Source organism: Saccostrea cucullata, unplaced genomic scaffold (genome assembly GCF_032062105.1).
Source record: "Saccostrea cucullata isolate Sc308-1 unplaced genomic scaffold, CSIRO_AGI_Scuc_v1 ctg222, whole genome shotgun sequence".
Lineage (NCBI taxonomy): Eukaryota > Metazoa > Mollusca > Bivalvia > Ostreida > Ostreidae > Saccostrea > Saccostrea cuccullata.
Genome location: NW_026934761.1, coordinates 295,897 through 322,102, shown reverse-complemented (window position 1 = coordinate 322,102; position 26,206 = coordinate 295,897). Strand labels below are relative to the sequence as shown.

The window sequence follows — 26,206 nt, the reverse complement described above, 5'->3', positions numbered from 1 at the left end:
ACACATGGGCAGGTGGATTTCAATGAACAAAAATGATATAATGGGCATTAAAATTGGGTACCGTCCTTGGCGACAAGGACTTACAACAACCAATGTACTTTTGGCCAAAATTCAACAAATTTTCACTGATGATGTTTAATTGACTTTAAGACACATAGCAAATTTAATAGTCATCATTTTGGCGATAGATCATACTGTTTCAAAGAAGCAATTGACAGTAAAAAAGCTTAATATTCAATGGTCACCCTATGTTTTGAAAAATGAGTGAAAACGACAGCGTGTAAGAATATCAAAACAATTATTTTAAAAAATCAAAAAGTGTAGTTATCCACGTTTGTCTGAAATTCAAACAGATAATGAAACTTGAATCCATTGCTTTAAACCCTCAAACCAAATTCACAATTAGATGCAATTGACAAAAACAGCAAAGGTCGGAGAAGAGCAAACAACTGCAAGAGCATAAAGGCAGTTTTATATGCCAGTGTCTTAGATATTAGCGGTCTTGTTGTTCAAATTCTTATTGGCGGAGGCAGTTTAATTTCTTGAGGAGTCTAGAAAGGAAAACATCGAAAGGTTTTTGAGAGGAAAGAACCAGAATCAGGTATCCACTACATTAAAATGCTTCATGACAGCGTCCAAACCCACACCCTATGAAGAGTAAAGGCGTCTTGGGGATAAACAGAGAGTTGATGTTTTATCACACCAACAATATTCGCCAGATCTTTCATCTTTTGACTTGTTTCATTTTCCAAACTTGAAACACCTTTCAGAAAGAAAAAACAAGTACAGAAAATCAAAGGATCTGCCGGTAAGACCCAGTAAACAAAGGGTCATACTTATAAATCTGTTCTAAAAACAATCAGAAATTGAATAAAAATGTTACGGACATGTGTTTTATTAAAAGACAATGTTTTAGTGAAATTATCAAGACTAAATCATTGGAAAACTTTTTTGTTTCTATCCGAGCACTCTTGCAAATAAATGACCATTCAATTCCAGCCTTGTGTTTCATTTGTGAAGAGAATATATTAGGAATCCATAAGTACACATTTTATAACATTGTTCTGTTGTGTCTACTATGGGCTACATCTGTCAAGCCAACAATATATATATTGAATTTAAATACTTTTTTCTTGCGAACACCTTTCTATTGATTGAATAGCTGCCATCGATAATAGAGGGATAGGATCGCAAGTGCATGTTGACAATACAATAAATCAACCAGAAATGTTCCACACGTTTGTTTTTTAAATATATGTATCTAGGAGTGTATTTGATAGGTGTATTGCAAATGAGAAGCAATTGCAAAACGAAATGTCTGAAATATTCGGAGATTTGGCAGTGGATCTATTGAGGAAATTTCTGCAATGGTTTTGGAGATCCATGATATCAGCTACAGGTGATTTTTTGAAGGGGGTAGATCACTTAAAAATTTGAGATCTTTATATTTTTTTAAATCTCTTTCTTTTTATTTTTATTATATTTATTTATTTTCTTTTGACCAGAAAACAATCCGAAGGTTTTAAAAATAAAAGACGTAGAACAATTCTTCCCGAGATATGCTCGGCATTTAAAAGCTGCTGAACGTATTAACAGAGATTTGTTCTTGAACACTGTGAGAGTTCCAGAGTTAGTTTTAAGCAATGACATTTCAAGAATCTCAGAAAGCAGAGAATATTCTAAATTGCTTGTAGCTGCAACATGTATAGAGAAAGGTAAGAACCTGACTACAAACTACTTAAAATTCTCATTACTTATGGAAAAAATGCATAAAATTTTTATACTAAAATGAAAATTAGACGAAGCGACTTGTTTTTATAGATTGACGATGGTAACGTTATTTTTACTTTAGATTTAAGAACACTTAGAAATTACGTTCTTCTGCACTTCGTGGGTGCCGAGAAAACGAGTCTTATGGTCCAAAAGGAAATAGAAAATGTAAGGTTTTTTCGTCTCTGATATATCATTATAAAATATATAAGAAAATATTATCATTTTTACCATCAAGTTTTCTTGTAGCAGCTAAGTGAATAACATCCTCAGCGTACAGAATAGTTATTGAATGTGGATCGAGTAAAATACAAAATATGATGACTATATTATGAAAATAAAGATATTAGAAACTAGGGGTACTTTGAGCAATGAGCAATGACATTTTTTGAAAGACTTTTATGGAAGTCAAATTGAACAATATGATATTGCACTATAATAATACATATAAATTATGCCGCTAAATATCAAAGACGTTACTTTTTCTCACAAGAAAGACAAATCATCTCTTCAAAAGTTATGTCCAAGGTTAATGTTTTTTAAAAGGAGGTTTAACTCCAAGGTTAATGTCAAAGGGTCAAAATTGTTGGTATCCAATAAAAGGTCTTGTCACAAGGATGACAAATATGAAGTATGAAAGCCCTTACCTTTCCAAAGTTATAGTCAAGGTCAAAGTATTTTAAAAGTAGATCAATCCCTAATGTCAAGGTCAAAAGGTCAAAGTTGTTTGTATCTATTGGAGAGTCTTGTCACAAAACATACATTTGTGAAGTATGAAAATCCTAGCACAACCGTTCAAAGTTATGACCAATATAAAGGTTTGGTATTTTTGTGTAAAAGTGTGTCAGACACCAAGGTCAAGGTCAAACGATCAATGCAAAGAAATGTCTTGTCAAAAGTAATACACCAGGGAAATATGAAAGTCATAGATTCAGTCATAAGTTATGGGCAAGGTTAAAGTTTTTGCGGACACACATACAAACAGACAGACAAGGCAAAAGCTATGTACCCCCAAATCTTCCATTACGGGGGCATAAAAAATATACGTATAAGAATATTTCGTTTTGACAAGTAGGTGACTTTTAGGTTAAGTAAGCAACAAGCAAAATATTTATGCCCCCGGATCGAATGATCCCGTGGATATATTGTTTTTGTCCTGTCTCTCTAGCTGTCTGTTTGTCTGTTTTTGTCTGTCTGTTGTCAACTTTAACCTTGTCCATAACTATTGAGTGGGTGAGACTGTGGCTTTCATATTTCTTAGGTGTATTCCTTGTTAATCATGTTATTATCTTGTTACCATAGCTTATCTCTTCATGAAATAACTTTTTATGTTGTAGATTATTTCTCTTTCACCAAATGCTCTTTGGAGGGTAATTGTTCTGAAAAAAGACATGGATATCCATACTGAAGACAAATGTTCATTAGTTCTTTTTGACAAGACTCGTGAATGTTGGGAATGTTTGACCTCTGCGTTAGAATTACACCTTATACAAAAGATACAATCATCCATAAGTGAAAAAGACGATGAAAACAGCCAAGATTGGACACTGTTGCTGAATAGATTGCATAGCTGCTCTGTGTTAAAGAAGAAGATAAAGAATATAGCTTTGTTACCACCAGGTCTAGAGGATGCACTTCAGAGGTGAACTTTGACGTTTTTTTAAGTTTGTATGTGTTATTTGGAGTTGAGAAATGAATTTGGTAAATAGACAGGCCTGTGTTTGGGTGTACGTTCATGTGGATATGCAGATGGAAAGACGAATGGGTTAAAATTTAAAGAATAGCATTTTTTCTTCTTCCTTAGATGTTTCAGAATCGACCAGCTTTACTAAAGTTTAAAAGAATTATCCACTGTCCCTTTTGATGGGAAATTTGAATAGATGTTTGAAAAAGCTTAATTTTTTACTAAAAACAAACCACATCTCTAGAAAAAAAAGTGTGCTGTTACATCCCGAATAAGTGAAGATAAAGATGCACATTTATTCAAATGGAGGACAAAACATTTAATGGAAATACATAAGACAAATTAAAAAATATTCTTAAGAATATCACTGCTATAAAAACAATTGTCCTTATTTAGTACATTACTATTCATTATGCTGAATTATTTTTAAATTATCAATAATAACCTAGAAGTTGAATTATTTTTAAATTATCTATAAAAAGTTCCAAGAATAATGGAAAAAATGTTTTTTGTTTTACACAGAAAATTTGAACCTCTTCATGAAGGAAAAGGATTAATGATTGAAATAAAATTATTAAGGGACTCTGACCCTCAGCCAGGAAGGACAAATCTTTAATTTATAATTTAATTCAAAAAGTCTTTAAATTTAGCTTGAAAATTAAATATTTTCATGCAACAATTTTCATTATATGCCTCTCAGTGTGCTTCAAGGTTCTTTGCAAAGCTCCATAAATCACTTCTATTTTCATATCATGTTAATAAACATTGGTATCTAAAAATGCTTTTTCGAAAAAAAATTCTACTTTTAATTAGATCTTTCTGAGAAGTTCAAAGAACCCTGAAGCACATTGAGAGGCATATAATGAAAATTGTTGCATGAAGATATTTAATTTTCAAGCTTCATTTAAAGACTTTTTGAATAGTTGTCCTTCCTGGCTGAGGGTCAGAGTCCCTTAAAGAAAGGGCTACATGTATAATAAAGTGTATAAAAAGCAAACACTTTTAAATAATTATGTTGTCTATTTACACAATAACGGTGTCCTTGTGCAGAGTGGGGCTTTACAGTGTCAAACAAAACGAAATAAGACCACTTTAAAGAGAAATACCCCCTGCTCTGTTTTGACATAAAACATACAAGATTCCTCATCGGTTAGAGTTGTTTACATACCATGTAAGCAATTATGATCCATTTGGAAGCTCATTACAAAATTACAGCAATTTTACTGAAACCTTCTATTCATAAATTTCAATAGATGTACACATAATATTTTTCATATATATTTCAAAGTATGTTCGCTAAATGAGGGAGTAGAATGCTTTAAGGAGAAAAACTGTTTTAATGTCTTTAAAGTTGAAAAAAGAAAAATTAAAATTATTTAAATTTAAAACTTTATGTAAAAGAAGTTAAACTTATTCAAGGAAGAAATCTGTACATATTTATCTAATATTCATTCTCATTTCAAATGCATATATTTCGCGAAAGTCCGTCATTTTAATATACAATTATTAGAATATAAAAGATAAAAATTAATTATTTGACTTACTATATAAATCCTATACCTGTAATAACATGAATTAAATTTATTTAACAGCAATACAAGCAGTATTGTCAGATATGGCTTCATTCATAACGAGTTCTATGTCACTGTCAGAAATGGTCATGAAAACAAAATTCGAAAAGAAATCCAAGAAATTCTTTCTCATCATTCAAGTGCTTTCAAGTACACTCTCCATACTGAAACAGAAAGTGACGTTTCATTTTATACTTGTTCTGCACAAGGACAGAAACTTTTCCGATCTCTTGAAGAACATAGAAAAGGGCGATATGGTACTCTTGGTTGCACTGCTCTACTAAACGACGAGAGCCCAATTGCATTCACCTGCAGTCATGTTTGTGTGGAAGGAACGGATGTCTTCATTGATTCCGACGGAGAAATTGTGAAGTTAGGGACTTGTGTTCATAGTACAAATTCAGGACAGTGGCTAAATATTCAAAGTGACCTTTCTATTGTCAAAATAACAGGTGAAGAACATGAACTGGGGTTTCCAATAAAGAAAGCGATGCGAGATATAAATGATGAGGAGCGAACAGCATCCCTCTTACAACCACCAAAGGAGATTGAAAGTCTACAAAAAGAACACGTTTATAAAAAAGGAGCATCTACGGTCTGGACCAAGGGGAAAATAGTGGGGAGTCAGAAGTTTTCACCAAGCTGGAAAGAAGCTATTTTAGTCCAAAGTCTTGAAGAAAATGGAGCTTTCGCCCTACCAGGAGATTCTGGAGCAATAGTTTTCAGAGAGGGGCGCGATGCACTTAAAGATAGAATTGACATAATAGCTGTTGTCATCGGAGAGATGAAAATACCCGACTCTGACACTATTTCCCATTTGTGTGGCTATTTTCATGATGCAATTTTAACAATCGCAGAAAAATACCCCGAAATTGAAAAAATATCTATGGTGAATCCTGTTGGTGAAGACACCATACTTTACCGGCGTAAAAACAGTTATTGTGTTTTGTCTTGAGTTAAAAAAGACAGAAGTTTGTGCTAAATATGCTTGGTTATAAATTTTGACTGTCATTGGTATTGTCAACGAAAATGTTTTCAAACTAATTATGCTAGATTACGAAGTGACCAATGGACAGAAAATAATGTTTATTTGCTTTTTCTTTATGAGTCCATTTTGTTTTGACGTTGAGGGCGAAGTGACCAATCGACAAAATATATTTACTTGTTAGGGTCTTCCGTCTCCAACGGAAGACCCTTCTATTATTCTATTGTTTCTTTTTTCACTTTTATTATTTTTTTTCTTCTTTCTTTTTCTGTAAATTTTTGTGCAGAAGATTTCTCAGAAATGGCTCGACCGATTTACTTGAAATTTTCAGAGAAAGTGTATCTTTATCTAAACCTTATATGTTTTTTTCATTTTTTTTGAAATTCACTTCCGGTCGGAAGTTATCGCCCTTTCAGTGATTTTTAGACGGTCTCCTTGTCCATAAGTAAGCTCAAAAACGTCATTAGCTAGGGAGCTGAAATTTTCAGCGATGATAGATGACACATTGCTGAATTGCACATTGGATTAAAAAAATTTCAGAAATGGCCAATATGGAAGCTCGTAAGGGGTCAAAATCTAGGACACGAATCATGAGTGAATTTTCGAGACATTTTGTATCATATCTCTTAAAGTATAATTATTTTGTTAAGACATACTGAACAATATTTGTGAGGAATGCCAATATCTTTAATATGATACCAGAAAAAAGTGCCGACTCATCACATTAAGGGCAAAAAGGGGCCAAAAATCTTTAATCGATAACTCTTTATCAGTTAATATTTTGTAATACATTACTGAAGCAAAAATGTTAATCCCAACCATCTACAACTATGTAGTATGATTTTTATGCAGTATGGTACATAATTAGGGGCCACAAGGGGCCAGAATGTTAAATCTTTGACGCTTTATATCTCGAAAATGAGAAATATTTTGATAAGTAATATTGAACAAAAGATGTTCAAAATCATGTTCTGAACAATATGCAACCTTTCATTTTTCGCTAAACGTCCCCATTAAGGAGTTGGCCCCTAAATATTTCTTTTGTAAATAACTATAAAATGAAACAGAATCTCTGAATAGTTGTTGAACAAAAAGAGTTCAAAATCTTCAGAGCTTTCAGAAGAAATCCAGAAAAAGGGGCTGGACCCCTCATTAAGGGCCGAAAGGGGCCAAAATTCTTTAATCGATACCTCTTTAGCAAGCAATATTTTGATATACATTACTGAAGCAAAAATGTTTATCTCAACAATCTACAACTGTATATTATGATTTTAATGTCGTATATTACATAATTAGGGGCCAAAAGGGGCCAACATCCTAAATCTTTGACGCTTTATATCTCGAAAGTGGGAAATATTTTGATAAGTAATATTGAACAAAAGATGTTCAAAATCATGTTCTGAACAATATGCAACCTTTCATTTTTCGCTAAACGTCCCCATTAAGGAGTTGAAGGGTTGGCCCCTAAATATTTCTTTTGCAAATAACTCGAAAACGAAACAGAATCTCTGAATAGTTGTTGAACTAAAAGTTTTCAAAATTATGATAAGTTTAAGGTTAAATCCAGAAAAAGGGGCTGGACACTCAAATTAAGGGCCGAGAGGGGCCAAAGGTCTTTAATCGATAACTCTTTAGCAGGCAATATTTTGTCATACATTACTGAAGCAAAAATGTTTATCTCAACAATCTACAGCTATACGTTATGATTTTGATGTCGTATGTTACATAATTACGGGCCATAAGGGGCCAAAATGCTAAATCTTTGACGCTTTATATCTCGAAAATGAGAGATATATTGATAAGTAATATTGAACAAAAGATGTTCAAAATCATGTTCTGAACAATATGCAACCTTTCATTTTTTGCTAAACGTCCCCATTAAGGAGTTGAGGGGTTGGCCCCTAAATCTTTCTTTTGCAAATAACTCGAAAACGAAACAGAATCTCTGAATAGTTATTGAACAAAAAGTGTTCAAAATCATGAGAGGTTTAAGGTAAAATCCAGAAAAAGGGGCTGAACAATCAAATTAAGGGCCGAGAGGAGCCAAAAGTCTTCAGTCGATAACTCTTTAGCAGGCAATATTTTGTCATACATTACTGAAGCAAAAATGTTTATCTCAACAATCTACAGCTATATATTATGATTTTAATGTCGTATATTACATAATTAGGGGGCTATAAGGGGCCATAATGCTAGGAATAAGTTGGGAATATTTTGATAAGTAATATTGAACAAAAGATGTTCAAAATCATGTTCTGAACAATATGCAACCTTTCATTTTTCGCTACACGTCCCCGTTAGGGAGTTGAAGGGTTGGCCCCTAAATATTTCTTTTGCAAATAACTCGAAAACGAAAAAGAATCTCTGAATAGTTGTTGAACAAAAAGTGATCAAAATCCTTAGAGCTTTCAGATGATGTGAATAAAAAGGGCTGATTCCTAAAATTAGGGGCTGTGAGAGGCCAAAAGCCGATTTTTTAAGTCCTTAATGTTCGATGTTTTTTTACAGGTTATGGAAAATCATCATTTTAGAATGAAAATCTTAATCAAAATCTTATCTCATCTCAACAAGAATCGGACGGAAGACCCACTCGTTGCTCGCAACGAGATCGTATCTAGTTTTTTTCTTATTAGTCCAATTTGTTTTGACGCTCAATCTATTTTCATCTTTTGATACGATTTTTTGATTGTTAGGTAATTCCATTTTGTTTATTGTACAACATTTTGCTTACATTTTATTATGATATTTTGATCCTCGTACTTCCATTTTGTTTAATTGTGCCAATCTTTTTTTTTTTTACAACTTTTTATGTTAATGGTTTGACGATCTTGTTTTATAGTTACTTTCATTTTGTTTTGATGTGTCATATTTTTGTCAGATATTTCTTATGATGTTTTGAGTGTCTTTTGTATATAGTTAGTAGTTACTCCCATTTTATTTTGATGTGCCATCTTTTTTGGTAACTTTTTCTTATGATTTGATTCCCTTGTTTCATAGGTACTTTTTTTAAGTGCCATGATTTTGCTTTAAATTTTTGTATTACTTAAGTCACTCGGATGACGTGTTTTTATGATGTTTTTTGTTCGCCGTCGTGCGTCGTTGGTCGTCTATTACAATTAAACATCTTCAATTTCTTCCATTTTATTTTGAAGTGTCAGTCTTCTTGCGAACTCTTTCTGATAATTTTTTGATTATCCATGTTTTATAGTTACAAGTCTTCCATTTTTTACCCTGGTATGTGCCTTCCTTTTACTTTTTTTCATATAATTTTTTATTATCATGTTTTATTGTTACTTTAATATTTTACCCTGGTGTGTGCCATCTTTTTCCTAATTTTCAATATGATGTTTTGATTCTCCTGCGTAATAGTTACCGGTACTTCTATATATTTTGTTTGAAGTGTATTTTTTCGTAACCTTTTCTCACGTTGATTCCCTTGTTTCATAGGTAACCCCATTTTTAAGTACCATATTTTTGCAACTTTTTATATCACTTAAGTCACTAAGATGATGTGTTTTATCCGTCATCTTCTCTGTGTGTACAACACACTCACAGTTATGATGAACAATACCGGTAGTATATCTTCCAAAATTGTAAAATTCATTACCCCAAAAGTTGTTCTGGTGTTAGGATGGTGTTATTGATTATAAATGTTTACTGAAATCATAATTATTAATAGCCATTCTCTGTAACCACTTAAACTTCGTTGCCACGCATGGTCACCGATTTTGATGAAACTTAACCCATGCTTAGTACTTGACACCAGAAACAAATATCAAACAAAATTTCGTTGCTATGTGTCTCGGTTGCTATGGCAACAGCCGGAAAAGTTTGAAAAATCTAGATTTTCAGCCAATTTAAATCTTGACTGTGGCTTAATAAAAACTAGAAAAAGCAAACAAAACATTCTAACAAAAACATGACACCTTGATGTCACTTATACTGTAAAGAAACTGTTTAGAATATATCTCTAAGTAAGTGGTAACCAAGGGTACATTTGGAATACATTTAAGATGCTGAAATATGCTGAAAAACACTCCGTATTCACTAATGGTAGGTGTTACATGCTCAAACTCAATCAACGACTTAAGAAAAACAATGAAAATGTTTGACCTTAAGTATATAAGTATAAGCAATATTATTCTATAAATAACTTTATGGTTGCCATGGTAACACAGTGTAACCATGTCAAAACCAGTAACTAAGATTGGGTTAATGTTACTGTCTTGAGGAAAAACATGAAAATTCAAGACTGGCAAATATGTATCCGTAGGACCTTGCAACACCAAAAACCATAAGAAAAATTGGGTATAATTGCTACTTTGCAGTGTTACTATGGAAACAAAGTACCGGTGCTTAAAAGTGAATTATTTTTCGCTGCATTAAGAATTAAATTGCCCATCAATCAAGAAACAAATTAAAGGACTCAGCTTGAATAGTACTTATCTGTTAGAACTAAAGTTGAATATCATATATTGATAAAATTTGATGAAGAAAACAACACTGTTGCTATGGTTACCAAGAAGGGAATGTGTTCGATTTTGTGAACTTTATATCAATATTAAACCCTCTGTGCCAACTACTTGCATCCACTTAGAGATTGGATGATAGTCAAAATAAAAAGTCAGGTTAGCTGTTAATAAATATCAATCATAAAAGTTTTGGGAATCTACATTTAAGGGTACGTATCCAAGGAAAGAAAATATTTTTCAGGTTTTTAAGCATACATTTTCTGCTTATTTCCATAGCAACACTCTATTTAAAGAATCTTATCTGAATTTTTTCAAATGGGAAAAATAGGAGCACACCAACATCTTTAAAAATTGATCATTAGTTATGAAGAAATGTGCTTTTTTTTAAAAGATAGAATCAGATTAAAACATACAGAGTGTTACTTTGAAGGCTCTCTGTGGTATAAAAACCTTGGCAACCATTGCCAACCAAAATGAAATATCATATTTTGTTCTTGGTATATGTTTCAAGGCTCTTTTTTCTATTAATTGGTCACATTTCATCCTATAATTGCTTTTTATTTTTCCGTGTATGACTTTATAAAATTCAATGAAATTTTTTTTTACTTTTGAATACTTTGTTACCATAGTAACGTATGTAATAGTTGATTTACCAAATATGTTTATCATGCATTTGAGACATCTGACCTTCAACATTTGGAAACAGTCATTGCCAATTGTTTGCTTTGCCGCAAGTGTTAACTATGGGGCTCTAAATATGTTAAGAAATGCCATTTTTCGAACTTTAAGACATGTTGCCATGGTAACTATAAAACATAGCAACCAATTTTTTGCCTGATTTCAGTTTAAGGTATCAATGACTTTTATCATAGAGAGTTTGGAGAAATTCTGAGACTATGCGTGCCACAGCTCCTATATAAAATTTCAAATCATTACAGAGAATGGCTCTTAATTCTTTAAAGAATGTATCCTCTGTTTTAGGGTATTTAGAAAACTAAATATTTGTTCATGATGAGTAAGGAGGCATCGTCCAAAATTGCGAAGGTTTTGGTCACAGGATTTGGGATTCTTGTATGGGTTTATGTCGTGAGAATGCACAATTTTTTTTTGAAATTTTTTACTTATTTGACCCTGGGTGTTTATGAGGTAAACTTGAAGTGCATGGTAAGGATGAGCAAAAATGCCTTCTTCAAAAAGTTTGAAATCCATATATTCCCCTGGGTTAGGGGTTTATGTTTGGATTAGGGCTTAATAAATGTATTGTAAAAGTGCATTATTTCTTTGAAAATCTTCTTTGCTCATGTGTAAACATACTAAGTGCATGATAATGAGATAGGGTGCCTCTCAAAAAATTGTGAATTTCCTGCCCCCTGGATAAGCGGCATCGGTGTTGGGTGAGGGCTTTTTTATTTAATCTAAGTAAAAACAAATTATTTTAATTTCTCTGCTCCTGGGCATCTGGAAGGGAAACAGTGTCATAACTAAGGTATTTTTAATTACTTTTTCGAAATTCATATGCATGTATTTGTATTCGACTGAAAAATGTGTGTTTCCTTATACTTTTCACTTGTTAATAATTATCAAATAAGGTATTATTAATTTTTTACCATTAAATATCCAATCTATATGAATCCTTAACAGTGTTGCAATAAACGCAGTTCCGATATAAGGACCTAAGACCTCTCGTTCCTTTGAAATTTTGACTTTATATATTTGAACTGCCATTTTGTTTTGATTTGCAAATTTTTTTGGCTATTTTTGATTTTGTGATGATTTATGATATTTATGATGTATTGATAGTCTTGTTTTATGAATATTTTTATTTTGTTACATATGTGCCATCTTTTTCGCTAAATTTTTATTTTCCCTTTTTTTCTCCTTGATTCGAAGGTTTGCTTTTCTTGTTATCGTTTTTGCTCGCATAGCCTAGGCTTAAGTCAAATTCTTTATGTTGTATTTCAAGTTGTAAATATCATTGACCCTAAATCAAATTATTTGTCCACATCGCCTTCCAAAAGATTTATTACATGCAAATTTAGAGACAAATCACACTATTAACATATATTTTACAAATTATGGAAAATTTGAACAATATCTACGTCTCTTTTATGATCCTGGGGTCCTGAAATTTCAAGTGAGCTTTTCTGATCACCTTTTGCCCGGCTTCTGTTCGTATGTCCGTCTTCTGTAAACTTTTCACATATTCAATTTCTGCTAAATAATCACTGAGCCAATGTCAAACAAAGTTGGCACAACGCATCCTTCACGGAAGTTTAAGGAAATTTTGAATTATTAAAAGGGACAAACACGCTTTCAAGGAGAGATAATAAAGAAAAGGCAAAAAATAGGGCGGGGTCATCACTCGTTAAACATCTTCTCAAGAACCGATAACCTAGAAAAATTTTCCTCATAAATAAAATATGAAGAAAATATTCTTCATAATAATAAGCCTATTATTCTAGAATTTTAATGTAATTTCATTGTTCTTGATAGTTTAATACGATGTTACCTAAAATCTAAGGCAACAAAACGAAGTTCATTTTCGACTGCATGTTTAAAAGATGTGAAGAGTGTGACTATCAAAATAAACTATATATATAATTAAATTATGTTTCCACAAAAGTAGATCAAGTTTTTACAAAGGAATATGTATATATAATGGGGTAATTTGATGTGATGGACTAAAATAACTCGGGTGAGCGTTGTAACCCATGGACCTCTTTTCTGATTTTGAAAAAAAATATATTTCATAATAATACGATATCTTTTTTATTACAGAGAGAGAGAGAGGGGGGGGGGTTATCGATTTATCTTTTCGAATATTTTTGGAGTTTTATAATAAAATTCGTTTGCAATAGTGTGCAAGTCATTTTTTTTTCAATGAACATAAAACATTACTGGTTCAGTTTTGGTTGCAGGAAAAAGGACGAATCCATTTAAAATTAAATGCGTTATGCAAATTTTTAATAAATACATTTAAAAATAGTCACAAAAAATGCAGAATTTAGAACCATTTTACTTTTCATCTGTAACCAGAAGTCCCTGTCGAGACTGTAGCTCTACTGGTTTGTACTTATGATAAAGGAAGAGAAAACTAGCAGTTGGGACATAAAACTTTATAAAAGCAAAACAGAATAATGATCCTTGATTTAGTCTCTTCTTGTGGCAAGATTGCAATAAAACTACAACTGTAGGAGCAGTTTTTAATAAAATTTTACAGAATTTTCAATTTAAGTTACCATGGCAACATCGTTCATCAAAATCAAAAACACAGAGTTGATAAACAGTGTAGTCTACTTGCATGCCAAATTATATTATAATCACGAAAACTGTAGGATGGGGTAGACTTTAAAAGTATTTCACAGGAATTTCTGTTTTTAGTAACCAAGGCAACATCATTCGTCCAAATAAAAAAAAAACGATACGCAAAAGTATGTATCTTAGTATAGAATACTTGTGTGCCAAGTTATATTGAAATCAGACCAAAACTGAAGGAGGAGTAGCATTTTAAAAGTATTTCACAGAAATTTCTATTTTTAGTAAACACGGCAACACCGTTCACGGAAATCAAAAACCGATATATATAATTATGTATCTTAGTGTAGACTATTTGTGTGTCAAGTTATATTTAAATCAGACAAAACTGAAAGAGGAGTAGCATTTCAAAAGTATTTCACGGAAATTTCTATTTTTAGTAACCACGGCAACATCTTTCATCGAAATCAAAAAACCGATATACAGAATTATGTATCTTAGTGTAGTCTACTTGTGTGCCAAGTTATTTAAGGAATCGCTGTCTAGTTAGTTTAATATGCCTGGGCATCAACAATAGTGGGAAACATGAGATAATTTGCATAACGGGCGAAGCCCGTTATGCATAAATTATCCCATGTTTCCCACTATTGTTGATGTCCTTGGCATACTACACTAACTAGACAGTTATTCCGTATATTTCCATTTCATTGTGAAATAAAATTGTAGATTTAGACTTTAAAACTGCAGACATAGATTTAAATTACACGAGAACTCCCATCCCGATTTCAAAAGTCCTCGCCCACTGATGTCAAACACAACGGCAGCCGCACGAGATGTCCAAGTATATGCATATTTGGCCTCCTTAGTGTCAGACTCAGAGACAGATGCGCACGAGATTTGCATGCATATTGGGCCTCCTTAGCTCCTGACCTATTGACCTGTCTAATTTACATTCCGGTAGAATTATCAAGAAATTAACTCCGCTAACTTTCAATGAGTTATCACAGGGAGAAAAATTAGAAATGGAAATATATTTAAATCAGACCAAAACTGAAGGAGGAGTAGCATTTCAAAAGTATTTCAAAGAAATTTCTGTTTTTAGTAACCACGGCAACACCGTTCCTGGAAATCAAAACCCATTACATAAAATTATGTATCTTAGTGTAGACTACTTGTGTGCCAAGTTATATTGAAATCAGACCAAAATTGTAGGAGGAGTAGCATTTTAAATGTATTGCACAGAAATTTCTATTTTTAGTAACCATGGCAACACCAATCATCAGGATCTAATAATATGTATCTTCTTGTAGTTTACCTGTGTGCCAAGTTATATTGAAATCAGACTAAAACTGTAGGATGGGTAGCATTTTAAAAGTATTTCACAGAAATTTCTATTTTTAGTAACCATAGCAACACCGTTCATCGAAATAAAACAAGAGGCCCAGGGGCCACATCGCTCACCTGAGCTAGGAAAAAGCACAAATCAGATCCGAATTGAAACGTTTACTGAGGGGGTGGGGAGGGGGGCTTGAATTCTAATACTACTTGAGAATGTCTCCATATCAATACTCCATATAACTTAAGAAAGATCTGAAGAAAAATTTTTAAAAAGATTTTTTAAACATTTTGTTTGTATATATTACTTTGTAATAATTTGAATTTGACTACCCATTTTTCCCTCTCCCTACCCCCATTGTAGCCCCACCCTATCCCTGGAGGTTATGATTTGAACAAACTAGTATCTACACTACCTGAGGATGCTTCTATATTAACATCACTAATCATGACTTTGCAGTACTTGAGAGAAAATTTTTAAAGATTTCCCTATATATTCCTATGTAAAACTTTGATCAGCCATTGTGGCCCCACCCTACCGGGGTCATGATTTGAAGAAAATTGAATGTACACTACCTGAGGATGATTCAACATGAGTTTCATCTTTCCTGTCCCAATGGTTCATGAGAAAAAGATTTTTAAAGATTTTTCCTATATATTCCTATGTAAAACTTTGGTCGGCCATTGTTGCCCCACCCTACCCCCAGTGGTCATGATTTGAACAAACTTGAATGTACACTATCTGAGGATGATTCAACATGAGTTTCATCTTTCCTGTCGCAATGATTCTTGAGAAGATTTTTAAAGATTTTTCCTGTATATTCCTATGTAAAACTTTGATCGGCCATTGTCGCCACACCCTACCCCCGGGGGTCATGAATCTTGAATGTACACTACCTGAGGATGATTCAACATGAGTTTTATCTTTCTTGTCCCAATGGTCAAAAGTCAAGAGTTTTATCTTACAAAAAGGCATTTTAGAACATGAAAGTGATATGTTTCAGTACTAGTTTATAAATTATATTTTTTTATTTTATTGATAATGTTGATGTTTTAAACTCAATTTAGATGTTTATGCTAAAATAATTGTGCCAAAATTATCATAGTGCTTTAATGATGGAACATTCATTACATTGTATAGTTATTTATTCTTTAAAGTTACTTAAGAAAGGACACCATTGGATATAAGCTCTCAAGCTTTAATGGGTTATCCTGGTATCTATCTAGTCACCTTAAATGTTATTTCTAAAAATATTATTACAAGAATTATTTATTTATAAAATCTTGATTACCAACTTTCGTCTTTTATAAGATCATGTATAAATTTTGTATATTTGTTTTATGTATGATGACATGATACCAAATAAAAACTACTACTACTAATGGTTCTTGAGAGATTTTTCCTATATATTCCTATGTAAAATTTTGACCGGCCATTATGGCCCCACCCTACCCCCAGGGGGTCATGATTTGAACAAACTTGAAAGTACACTACCTGAGGATGATTCAACGTGAGTTTCATCTTTCCTGGCCCAATGGTTTTTGAGGAGATTTTTTTAAGAATGCCATTAATTTTTCACTAATTCATAACAAATTGGTTTTAATATATCATCCGTTCTTGTATCACATAATTATGACTTGTAGGTTTAATTAGAAATTTTCCAATTTCCACATTGTCTTTGAAAATGATAAACATGACATGATCTTGTTAATCTACAAAACTGCCTCAACAACAATATAACCCTGGTTCTCTGTCTTTACATTTACAGCAAAATTAAGACCAATCTATAGATTCCTCTAGAATATATTTCTTCGTCTTCACTGTTATTACTACAAACTAGAAGAATAATCAGTTCCTCCTTTGCAATCGTGTCACTTTTAAATTTGCTAAGTATCACAGTAATCAATCATAAATGCTTCAAGTCGTTTTCAATTCCATACATTTTAGACTTGAGATTTTTCAGTTCGCCCATTATTTTCTTGGATCGTCCAGCTGTGGCCCGCACATTCTTCAGAATCTGTAAATCTAGCTCCTCAGGACGTTTCATGTCCATATCCTCAGCAAAACCCATTGTAACCTATAACAAAGTTTAAAATAACATTTGAAAATAATATCTGACATAGAAATGCTAAAATTTACTTAACATATTAACAATTGAATAAAATTGAATACAATGAAATTCACAAAACTCTCCCATATTTTATTAAATCTATTAAAAAGAATCTTATCAGCTTTTTTCAGCCTACCTTGTACAGCTGCCTTTCCACATCTTTTAACCTTGACCTGAGGTTCTTGATGTCGTTTTTGAACCCCTCCACTTCTAAGTTCCGCCTCCTCTCTAGATCCTGGTAACGCTGGTTCATCAACTGTAGGCGCTTCGTCATTTTGTCACTTCGGCCCTAAACAATGCAGAAACATGAAGAAATTCAATCATTGATGAAATTTTACTCTGATGATACCATTCAATACTGTTGCTCTTCATAAGTTCAAAAGTACAGTACAGCTACCTTAAATATTTCCCTGGTGACGTCCCCTTCCTCCCGTATCCGTGACAACTCATCCTCCAGCTGTATGACTTGTTCTCTGTACATCTCGGCCAACTTCTGGGACTGAGTCAGCTGGTATTCCAGAGACTGTCAAGGAAATTAGGTAGTGTGGAAACATTAAGATTTCAAAATTTACATTAATTTTTATAATGGCAGAAATTCATCTCACTGCAAAAACTTCTACTTAAACAATGTCAAACAAGAAGAGAATTAACCCCGAGAATTTCAAATATACAAATTTACAGTCTCTCATCTGATTTTATTCTGAAAAACATAAGTTTATTAAATTTAAAACACTGGGTTGTTATTCTTTCTGTTTATACACAAACAACTGTATCCCCTACCTTCATCTCCTCCACACAGCCAGCCCTATCTAGAGCGCCCTCTGACATGTTTAACACGGGGTCTCTGTTAGGGTGAAGTTGTAGTTTTACGTGGTCTAGGTCTCTCAGGAGCTTGTCTTTCTCCCCCATCCATTGTCTCTCATTGGATCGCCCCTGATACCTTAGTTCCAGGAAGTCTTTCGTGCTCTCATACAGTAGGTCCTGAGTTTTGTGTAGTCTAAGTACAAGAACAAATGCTTACAGGGTTGTGCTGCTTTTGAATTCATCAGAAATAAATGATACATGAATTCCTTTTTAGTATTTAATCAATATATTTTATTTTCAAAAGTTACATGCAAACATATAATAACCAAACAATTGCTTAATTTTTCAAAATTTTTATGAAGTTTTAGAAATATAAACACCAAAATTTTAATGAACTTTTGTTATGTAAAAGAATTTTTTTTAAAAAAACAGTTTTAACAAACATTGTATTCTGTGACTAACTTTTCAGTGAGTGTGGCGATTTTGGCCTCGTCTCTTTCCATCCTAGTCTGCATCTCCTCCTCCTTGACCCTGCGGTCCTCCATCAGGGCCTCGGTCTGTTCCTTGGCTAGCTTGGTCTGCTCCTGGAGCTGGGCCTGTAGAGCCTCCACCTGGAGGACCAGTGACTCGTTGTCATGTTTGTACCTCTCCTCCGGCACTGCTTCTATCGAGCCTCGGCGGTCAGACAGCGGCACAGGCTTCTTCTTTATACCTGTCAAATTTACATAATATTTACCTGTAAAATTTATAACATATTTAATACCTGTAAAACTCACAAGATATTTGCCTGTTAAATTTACAAAAAATTTACAGGTACCTGACCGTCTGTAAAAGTTACAAAATATTGACTTTCATTAGAAGAAATAAATAGCAAATAAAACTTGTGAATTTCCCTTGTTTCTTCTTGAATAGATGTTTATGATGTTTATTTTTTACACATTTTCCAGTGAGAGAAAAGAGAAGGGGGAAATACCTCTATTTTGCCTGCTGTCTGCAGCACTCTGGGGTCTTTTATTCTTGGTTTTCTGCTCTACAATAGCTTTTGCTGGCGGTTCCTTCATGAAATACGTGGTCTCACTGTCAGGGGTACTGGACAGACTCAGGAGCTGCTGGATCTTCTTCTTGTCTTCTAGTTCACGAATCTGAAAGTCACAATGTGAATATATGATGGATAAAATCCAGACTGCCTTAGTGTAATTTGTGAATTCAAAGAAAGGTAACTTTTGTATTCTGATAATGAGAAAACAAACTGCCAGAAAATAAATGCTAAATGCCTACAATTTTCCACACAAATTCTCATCATAAATGTATGTTTTTCCTCCACAACCAACATCCACACCATGTGTATAACTGCTACTCCACTGTTTGTACTTTGACCTACCTTACATTTACCTGTCTTCATTCTACACATGCTAAATTATCTTATTCAAATTTTGAGTGGTAAACATAAACTGACTGAAATATTGCATTTGTGAAGTGATTAGAGTAATTTCATTACAGAGAATTTATGAAGTGATTACAGTAAATACATTACACAAAATTTGTGAAGTGATTACAGTAATACATGACATAGAATTTGTGAAGTGATTAGAGTAATTACATTACACAGAATTTGCTTAAGTCTGTCGTTTCAGTGTAAAGTCGTAGTACGTATTTGCGTTACCTTAAGTCTGTCGTTTTCAGAGTAAAGTCGTAGTACTTGTTCACGTTACCTTGAGCCTGTTCTTTTCAGAGTAAAGTCATAGTACGTATTCACGTAACCTTAGTCTGTCGTTTTCAGAGTAAAGTCGTAGTATGTATTCGCGTTACCTTAAGCCTGTCGTTTTCGGAGTAAAGTCGTAGTACGTGCTCCCGTTCCTGGAACAGATAGACCTGCATGTCACTGAGCGCCTTCTGTAGTTCTACAATCTCCTCTTCTCTCTGTCGCAGCTCCCACTGTAATTTGTGCTGTAACGAAAAGTGAAGAAAAAAAATTCATACGAAGAATAACTCAAAGTAGCAAGGTACAGAGCTACCAGCAAGATTCTGTTTGCATTTTGAAAATCAAGAACCTTCCATCCAATTATACATATATGTATCAGTATTAAAATGTTAAATTACAGAAGACTGTTTAAATACAAGTACCTGTTCTTCATATGTGATACGATATTCCTCCAGCTTGCTGACCATATGATCATGCTCTTCATCATATTCCGCTATTTTCTTCCTATAATATTCCAGAAGCTCTCGGGAAGGACGCAGCTGACCTACAAATTCCAAAAAGCATTATAAACTGTGTACTACCACTAAATTATTTGAATCATATATGTCCATTTCAAAAAAATTTAACTGAAGACAGTTCTGATCTTTATTCAAATAGTTAAAGAACTAAAAAGGATTTTAAAACTTTTGTAAGATTCATGAGTCCTTTGTAAATCATCATCAGTGTTTTTTTTTTTTACTTTTTCTCCCCAAAATATTTCTTACGCAGGACAATACCCTATCCAGAACTAAACCTCACCATTCCTGTCATTTAATGGGTTTGAAATACATGTACTTATTCTACTGACTCAAGTATATTCCAATGTTTTGCAAAGCCAAAGAAAATGCTCATCCTTAACATGCTTCACTTTTACATAATCATTAATGCTTTCTTTTACTTTTCATAAAAAACTTCTCTTTTAAACATTTTACTCTATGCTGTAAAACAGTAACTTTTATTTGATGTGTATCAGTTTCAAATCTATCAACAGTAACTATGTTTGAAACTGAGAAAAAATTCTATTTCATATATAATAAAATAAATATTTGCAGAAATTTCTCAAATTTAACTAAATGATGGTATCTGACCCTTTTGAACAGATCTGGGAATGGAATTGCAATATACAATTAGAATTTACTGACCTAATCTTTCGTTGATGTTTGGTAGACCCCCCTCACTTTTTCTGCCTGGTTTTGACTCCTCAGGGTCTGCTTTGTGGTTGATAACCGACACATTCTTTTTCTGCTTAGGGGATCCTTTATCACTGACAGCAAAATTGATTCAGCATTATAAAATAAACACAAGGAGTAATACCTAATACCCAAACTATCTTTATAACTCTTTCTCTGCAAACATGGCTAACATTTAAGTTTTGCATTTTTCGGTCTATCCAAAACTGAATATTAGAATCTCATCTAGTATTAACATATACAGTCAAGCATCTTTATCTGGAACTCAGAGATATCCAAGGATTCAAGATACTGAGTGTACATTACCAAAAAAAATCACAAAGTATTAAAGAGATCAATATTCCAGCTGCATGCTTTCTGAAGCTCTACTTTGTGTAAAATTATATGCACCTAAAGATCACACAGATGTAGCATACCTCATGGTTTCTTTTCTGGGTTTAGCCTGCTCAAATCATGGTGTATAATATTGTTGCTTGTTTTAATTACTCTGGAAGAAAAAATTTCAATCAACTTTAATTATACAGCAAATTCTAATAGGCAACTGGTAAACATGATAAAACACACCAAACATGTAACAGTAATTTCCAGCCTAAAAAAAATCATTTTTTTTTTTTAATTTAAGATTGTTTGCAATTTTTAGCAAAAGTAGGTAGGAAGGTCAACTGGGAGAGGCAAGAAAGGAGGGAATACATGTGTTTAATGTTTCAAAATCTATTTGACACAAAATCATGGGGATTGATATCTATAGAATGCTCAAAAATATATGCCACCGATGGTTTATGAGTGTGTAGAGATATAGCTGACAGAAATAAAACTAAAAAATCTTTCAAATAAAATTAATTACATGTTAAAATAATACTGAATACCAGGAGAACCTTTGTACATGTATGTATTTTGGAAACTTCAACAAAAAATAATAACTTTACGAAATAGCTGAAACAATTTTGTGGTTCTAAACACCTTAAGAGATAACAAGATTATAATGCTCTATATAGCTATAGTTAAATATTTGCATGTTTTCTAAAATGCTGAAATGAACTCTAGTTGATTTTCAATATTTGCAAAACAAAAAAAAAATTAGTCATTCACAACCTATCAATACAACAATTGTGAGTATGGCATTCAAAGGGTTTTTATCATGAATCTAAATTTCTTATAAATGAAAAATTTTATATTATTGAAACATATATATGTATCTGTATATTGTATTTCATGTTTATGATCACAGTCTATCCCAAAAGCATCGGTCTGTCAGACAAAACAGGTGAAAATCTTATTGGTCTGACGCACTAACTAGTAAAATCGGTCTGTTTGTCCGAAGTTTATTTTGGTTGGGTTTTAAATTTCATATTTTCTATATCATCATATAGACACTTTAACTAATACAAAAACACATTATCTAAAACATTTTGTCGATCATGATTGTTTTAAAACCTACTTCCGCCACAACATTTCTAAAATTAAATATTTCAATAGGACAGTACCAGGAAAGAAAAAGTAACATTTCAGTTATATTTTAAAGTGTTATTTGTTTATTGATTCATATAATAAAGAAATTCATTGTTATGATCATTATATGATAAAAGTTTTAGACTGTTGAAAACTTGTTTGGTCCTGTGAAATTGTTTTAACTGTCTGTCCGAATGTCCTGTGATGATTTTTCTTTTTCACAAAGACTGTGATCATAATCATTATATACATTTTAACAATGCACTTTCTTTCTGCCCCATGAGAGCCCTTAATCATGTTAATTGGTCAATAAACGAATTGAATATAATTATTGTATAATTATAAAATAATTTTGAAAACAGCCGTTTTGAGGCCACCCTAACGGTTGCACCGTCAACATATTAAGGAGCGCGGCGAACTCAATAGACTAACGTGTAAGAACAGAGGAAATTCGGAATGAAATCTGCACATACGTCAAGCAAATTTTGTTGTGAAACATTCCCAGAATTCCCTTACTACCCAATGTCCTTTGCGCGAATAAGTAAATAAGTAAATAATAATATAAAGCATAAAAGGCTTTTAGTTTGTAGAAACCTTTCAAAGAAACAATAAATAACTCTGCAATGTGTTTCGACCAAAAGTGCATAGGTCTATAGTTTCAACCAGACGCTCGGCTGTCTCCGTAAGCTCTGACAAGTGTGACATCACAGCTAGTCGAGATGTCTCATGCGGCTTGATGTTTGAAGTAGCTATTCAATACTTTTCAAGTGTTTTTGATGGTACAACTGCGCTCGCCCCAACGGTCACACCGTAAAACATATTAAATATTTTAAATTATGAAAAAAAAAATCATGTTCATGACCATCCTGATTATAGCAAGCGCAGCGAGCATCACGAAGTGACTCTTGTCACTGCAAGCTCTAACGACAACGCCTGGGCAAAGAGAAAATTCGAACTACTGCACATTCATTTGATAGAAATTTTTTCTGCAGTAATTTGGACCCACAATGCATCGCTTCACGCAGAAACGCTAAAGCAACGTCCTCGCAAGAATTACAACAAAAAGTTAAACAAATAATAGCGAGTGTCACAAAGCGACGCTCGTCACTGCGAGCTCTTAAAGCAATGCCTGTGCGAAGAGAAAATTCGGACTACGGCATATTCATTCGATAGAATTTTTTGATGCAGTAATTTGTACCCACAATGCATCACTTCTTTTAGCTACGTTCTTGCGAGAATAATGGCAAATGTTCAATAAAAAGTTTATTCGCCTTGATTAAATGGATATACATTGAAGATAAATAGTAAACGAAACGTTCTTTATTAACTTTCAGCACTGTTCAGGTTTTTTTCTTGGCATTTGCAACTTACATACAACGTCATGTGACGTCAGAGTCTAGACGTACCAAATGTCACGTGTGGTTTGACGAGCCCGATCTAAATTAAAACAATTGAAGAGTTTGTGCTCGCCATAACGATCGCACCATCAACATATTAAACTTGCCTTGATTTAATGAATTTATTGTTGAAAAATAGTCAATAAAACAGTTCTTCATTAAAATCAGCCCTATTCAGGCTTCGGTTTGTTAAAGCAACATGCATACAACGTCATGTGACATCAGAGTCTTAGACGCACTGAATGTCACATGCAGTTTGACGAGCCCAATCTAAATGAAAACTGGATAAGTAACTGCGCTCGCCTTAACGGTCTCACCATCAACATATTATATACTGGTGTCTCATTATATCGCGGTACTTAAAACTTTTGCATAAAAAGTGTAATTCCAATTTTTTACTTTAACTTTCATCAAATGATATTCATAAACCAAACTATGGTCTAACTTTTTAGTGTCAGATTATTTCCCAAGCTTGCATCATTTATTTTGCAGTCTATTTTTAAAACAGGAAGCCTTTTTATCCTCCTAAATTGGAGAGTCTCATAGTATCGCGGTATGGAAAAACATGGAAACTTGTGGTTGACATAGACTTCAATTCTTAAATTACGATGTGATTCTACATAAAGAATAAACAATTATACAAACTCAAGTTTTTTAAAAAATGAAATTTATTATGGATTTTTACTAGATTTTAAATTCAGTGATCTAAATATAACAAAAACGGGAATGGAAATCTGTAATTTGAATAAAAATGTTCCGACGTATGTTCCATACTTTTTAATCATCACAAAAATTTACATTCAGACGACAGACAGATAGTATTTTCAACGAAAAGGATATGAGCTATGTTTTCGAGATTTTGGAATATACCGCGATATAGTGGAACCTATAATGAGAATCGAGTACGGTATATGTTAATGTAGATAGAATGTTCTATCGTTAAAATGATAAATGTCCTACGGATTTCCACTTTAACGAAAAAAATCATGTCTGTATTCGCGCGCGCGCGCGCGCGCGCGCGCGCGCGCGCGCGCGCGCGCGCGCGCGCGCGCGCGGCGCGCGCGCGCGCGCGCGCGCGCGCGCGCGCGCGCGCGCGCGCGCGCGCGCGCGCGCGCGCGCGCGCGCGCGCGCGCGCGCGCGCGCGCGCGCGCGCGCGCGCGCGCGCGCGCGCGCGCGCGCGCGCGCGCGCGCGCGCGCGCGCGCGCGCGCGCGCGCGCGCGCGCGCGCGCGCGCGCGCGCGCGCGCGCGCGCGCGCGCGCGCGCGCGCGCGCGCGCGCGCGCGCGCGCGCGCGCGCGCGCGCGCGCGCGCGCGCGCGCGCGCGCGCGCGCGCGCGCGCGCGCGCGCGCGCGCGCGCGCGCGCGCGCGCGCGCGCGCGCGCGCGCGCGCGCGCGCGCGCGCGCGCGCGCGCGCGCGCGCGCGCGCGCGCGCGCGCGCGCGCGCGCGCGCGCGCGCGCGCGCGCGCGCGCGCGCGCGCGCGCGCGCGCGCGCGCGCGCGCGCGCGCGCGCGCGCGCGCGCGCGCGCGCGCGCGCGCGCGCGCGCGCGCGCGCGCGCGCGCGCGCGCGCGCGCGCGCGCGCGCGCGCGCGCGCGCGCGCGCGCGCGCGCGCGCGCGCGCGCGCGCGCGCGCGCGCGCGCGCGCGCGCGCGCGCGGTAATGTAGCAGACAAGAAACACGGGCGATTTTTAACTCACATAGTGCATTTACTTGGAACAATCTAGAGAGTTCCGAATGTAAACATGGCCGGTAATTTGCATAAAAAAACGTTGAAAAATTAATTGGATTTTCGTATTTATATGGATTATTTTTTGGGATAAAAGGCATAAGCAATCTCAAGAAGGTTTGTTTTGATTATTTTGGTAGTTATTCCCTGTGCAAATCATTTTATATTCTTCAAAAAATTTACATTCAGAGCGGATCCGCTCCGATTTGCTACATTACAAGTATATGGGACGTATTCTAACTGTGGTGAGGGCCTGTACCGAGACACAGTTAGATTATTCTAACTAATGTTAATGTAGAATTCTTTTTCCCTATGGCTATTGCTATCACATGTATGGACAAATAATTACCTAAAATTCATCAAAATATCAGCAAATCCGTATGGCAAGCGGAAAAAAATGCATGAGGAAAAATTTTTATTCCCATCCTACCATGTTCACTTTTTTCCAGTTGAGTCTATTGACAAGCCTAAACCTGCATTTCTTATTTTCTTCTTACTCAATGACTCTGATAACTTACAATAAACATTAACACATGCAAAACAGCTTTAAAATGTATTCCATGTGTTAATTTAAAAAGATGCGTTTTGATTATCCACAAACCTTACTCATGTACTGGTTTTGCTCAATTTGTTGTTATGTGTTACAACTTGCAGACGCCATTTTGAATATTCCGCTTCAAGTCCCGCAGTTATGTTTTCTTTGATTTTTTTTTTATTTTGAA

General features: G+C 34.6%; 2 protein-coding genes across 2 annotated transcripts; one reads left to right on the top strand and one right to left on the bottom strand.

The window, feature by feature from the left end:
- The first annotated feature begins 1,277 nt into the window (after positions 1–1,277).
- LOC134241285 (uncharacterized) lies at positions 1,278–6,074 on the top strand. Its single transcript, XM_062723352.1, has 5 exons — positions 1,278–1,399; positions 1,506–1,715; positions 1,853–1,938; positions 3,108–3,412; positions 5,047–6,074. The coding sequence occupies exons 1-5, from the start codon at positions 1,315–1,317 to the stop codon at positions 5,978–5,980; spliced, it is 1,620 nt and encodes a 539-aa protein (XP_062579336.1). The 5' UTR covers positions 1,278–1,314; the 3' UTR covers positions 5,981–6,074.
- A 10,624-nt stretch (positions 6,075–16,698) lies between these two features.
- Positions 16,699–26,154, bottom strand: LOC134241279 (coiled-coil domain-containing protein 77-like). The gene is made up of 11 exons (XM_062723347.1): positions 26,086–26,154; positions 21,335–21,403; positions 20,871–20,992; positions 20,112–20,233; positions 19,797–19,934; positions 18,961–19,129; positions 18,450–18,699; positions 17,964–18,180; positions 17,581–17,706; positions 17,320–17,472; positions 16,699–17,150 (listed from the first exon to the last, which is right to left on the bottom strand). Exons 2-11 carry the CDS (start codon positions 21,337–21,339, stop codon positions 16,980–16,982), a joined length of 1,473 nt encoding a protein of 490 aa, XP_062579331.1. The 5' UTR covers positions 21,340–21,403; positions 26,086–26,154; the 3' UTR covers positions 16,699–16,979.
- Positions 26,155–26,206: the final 52 nt, after the last annotated feature.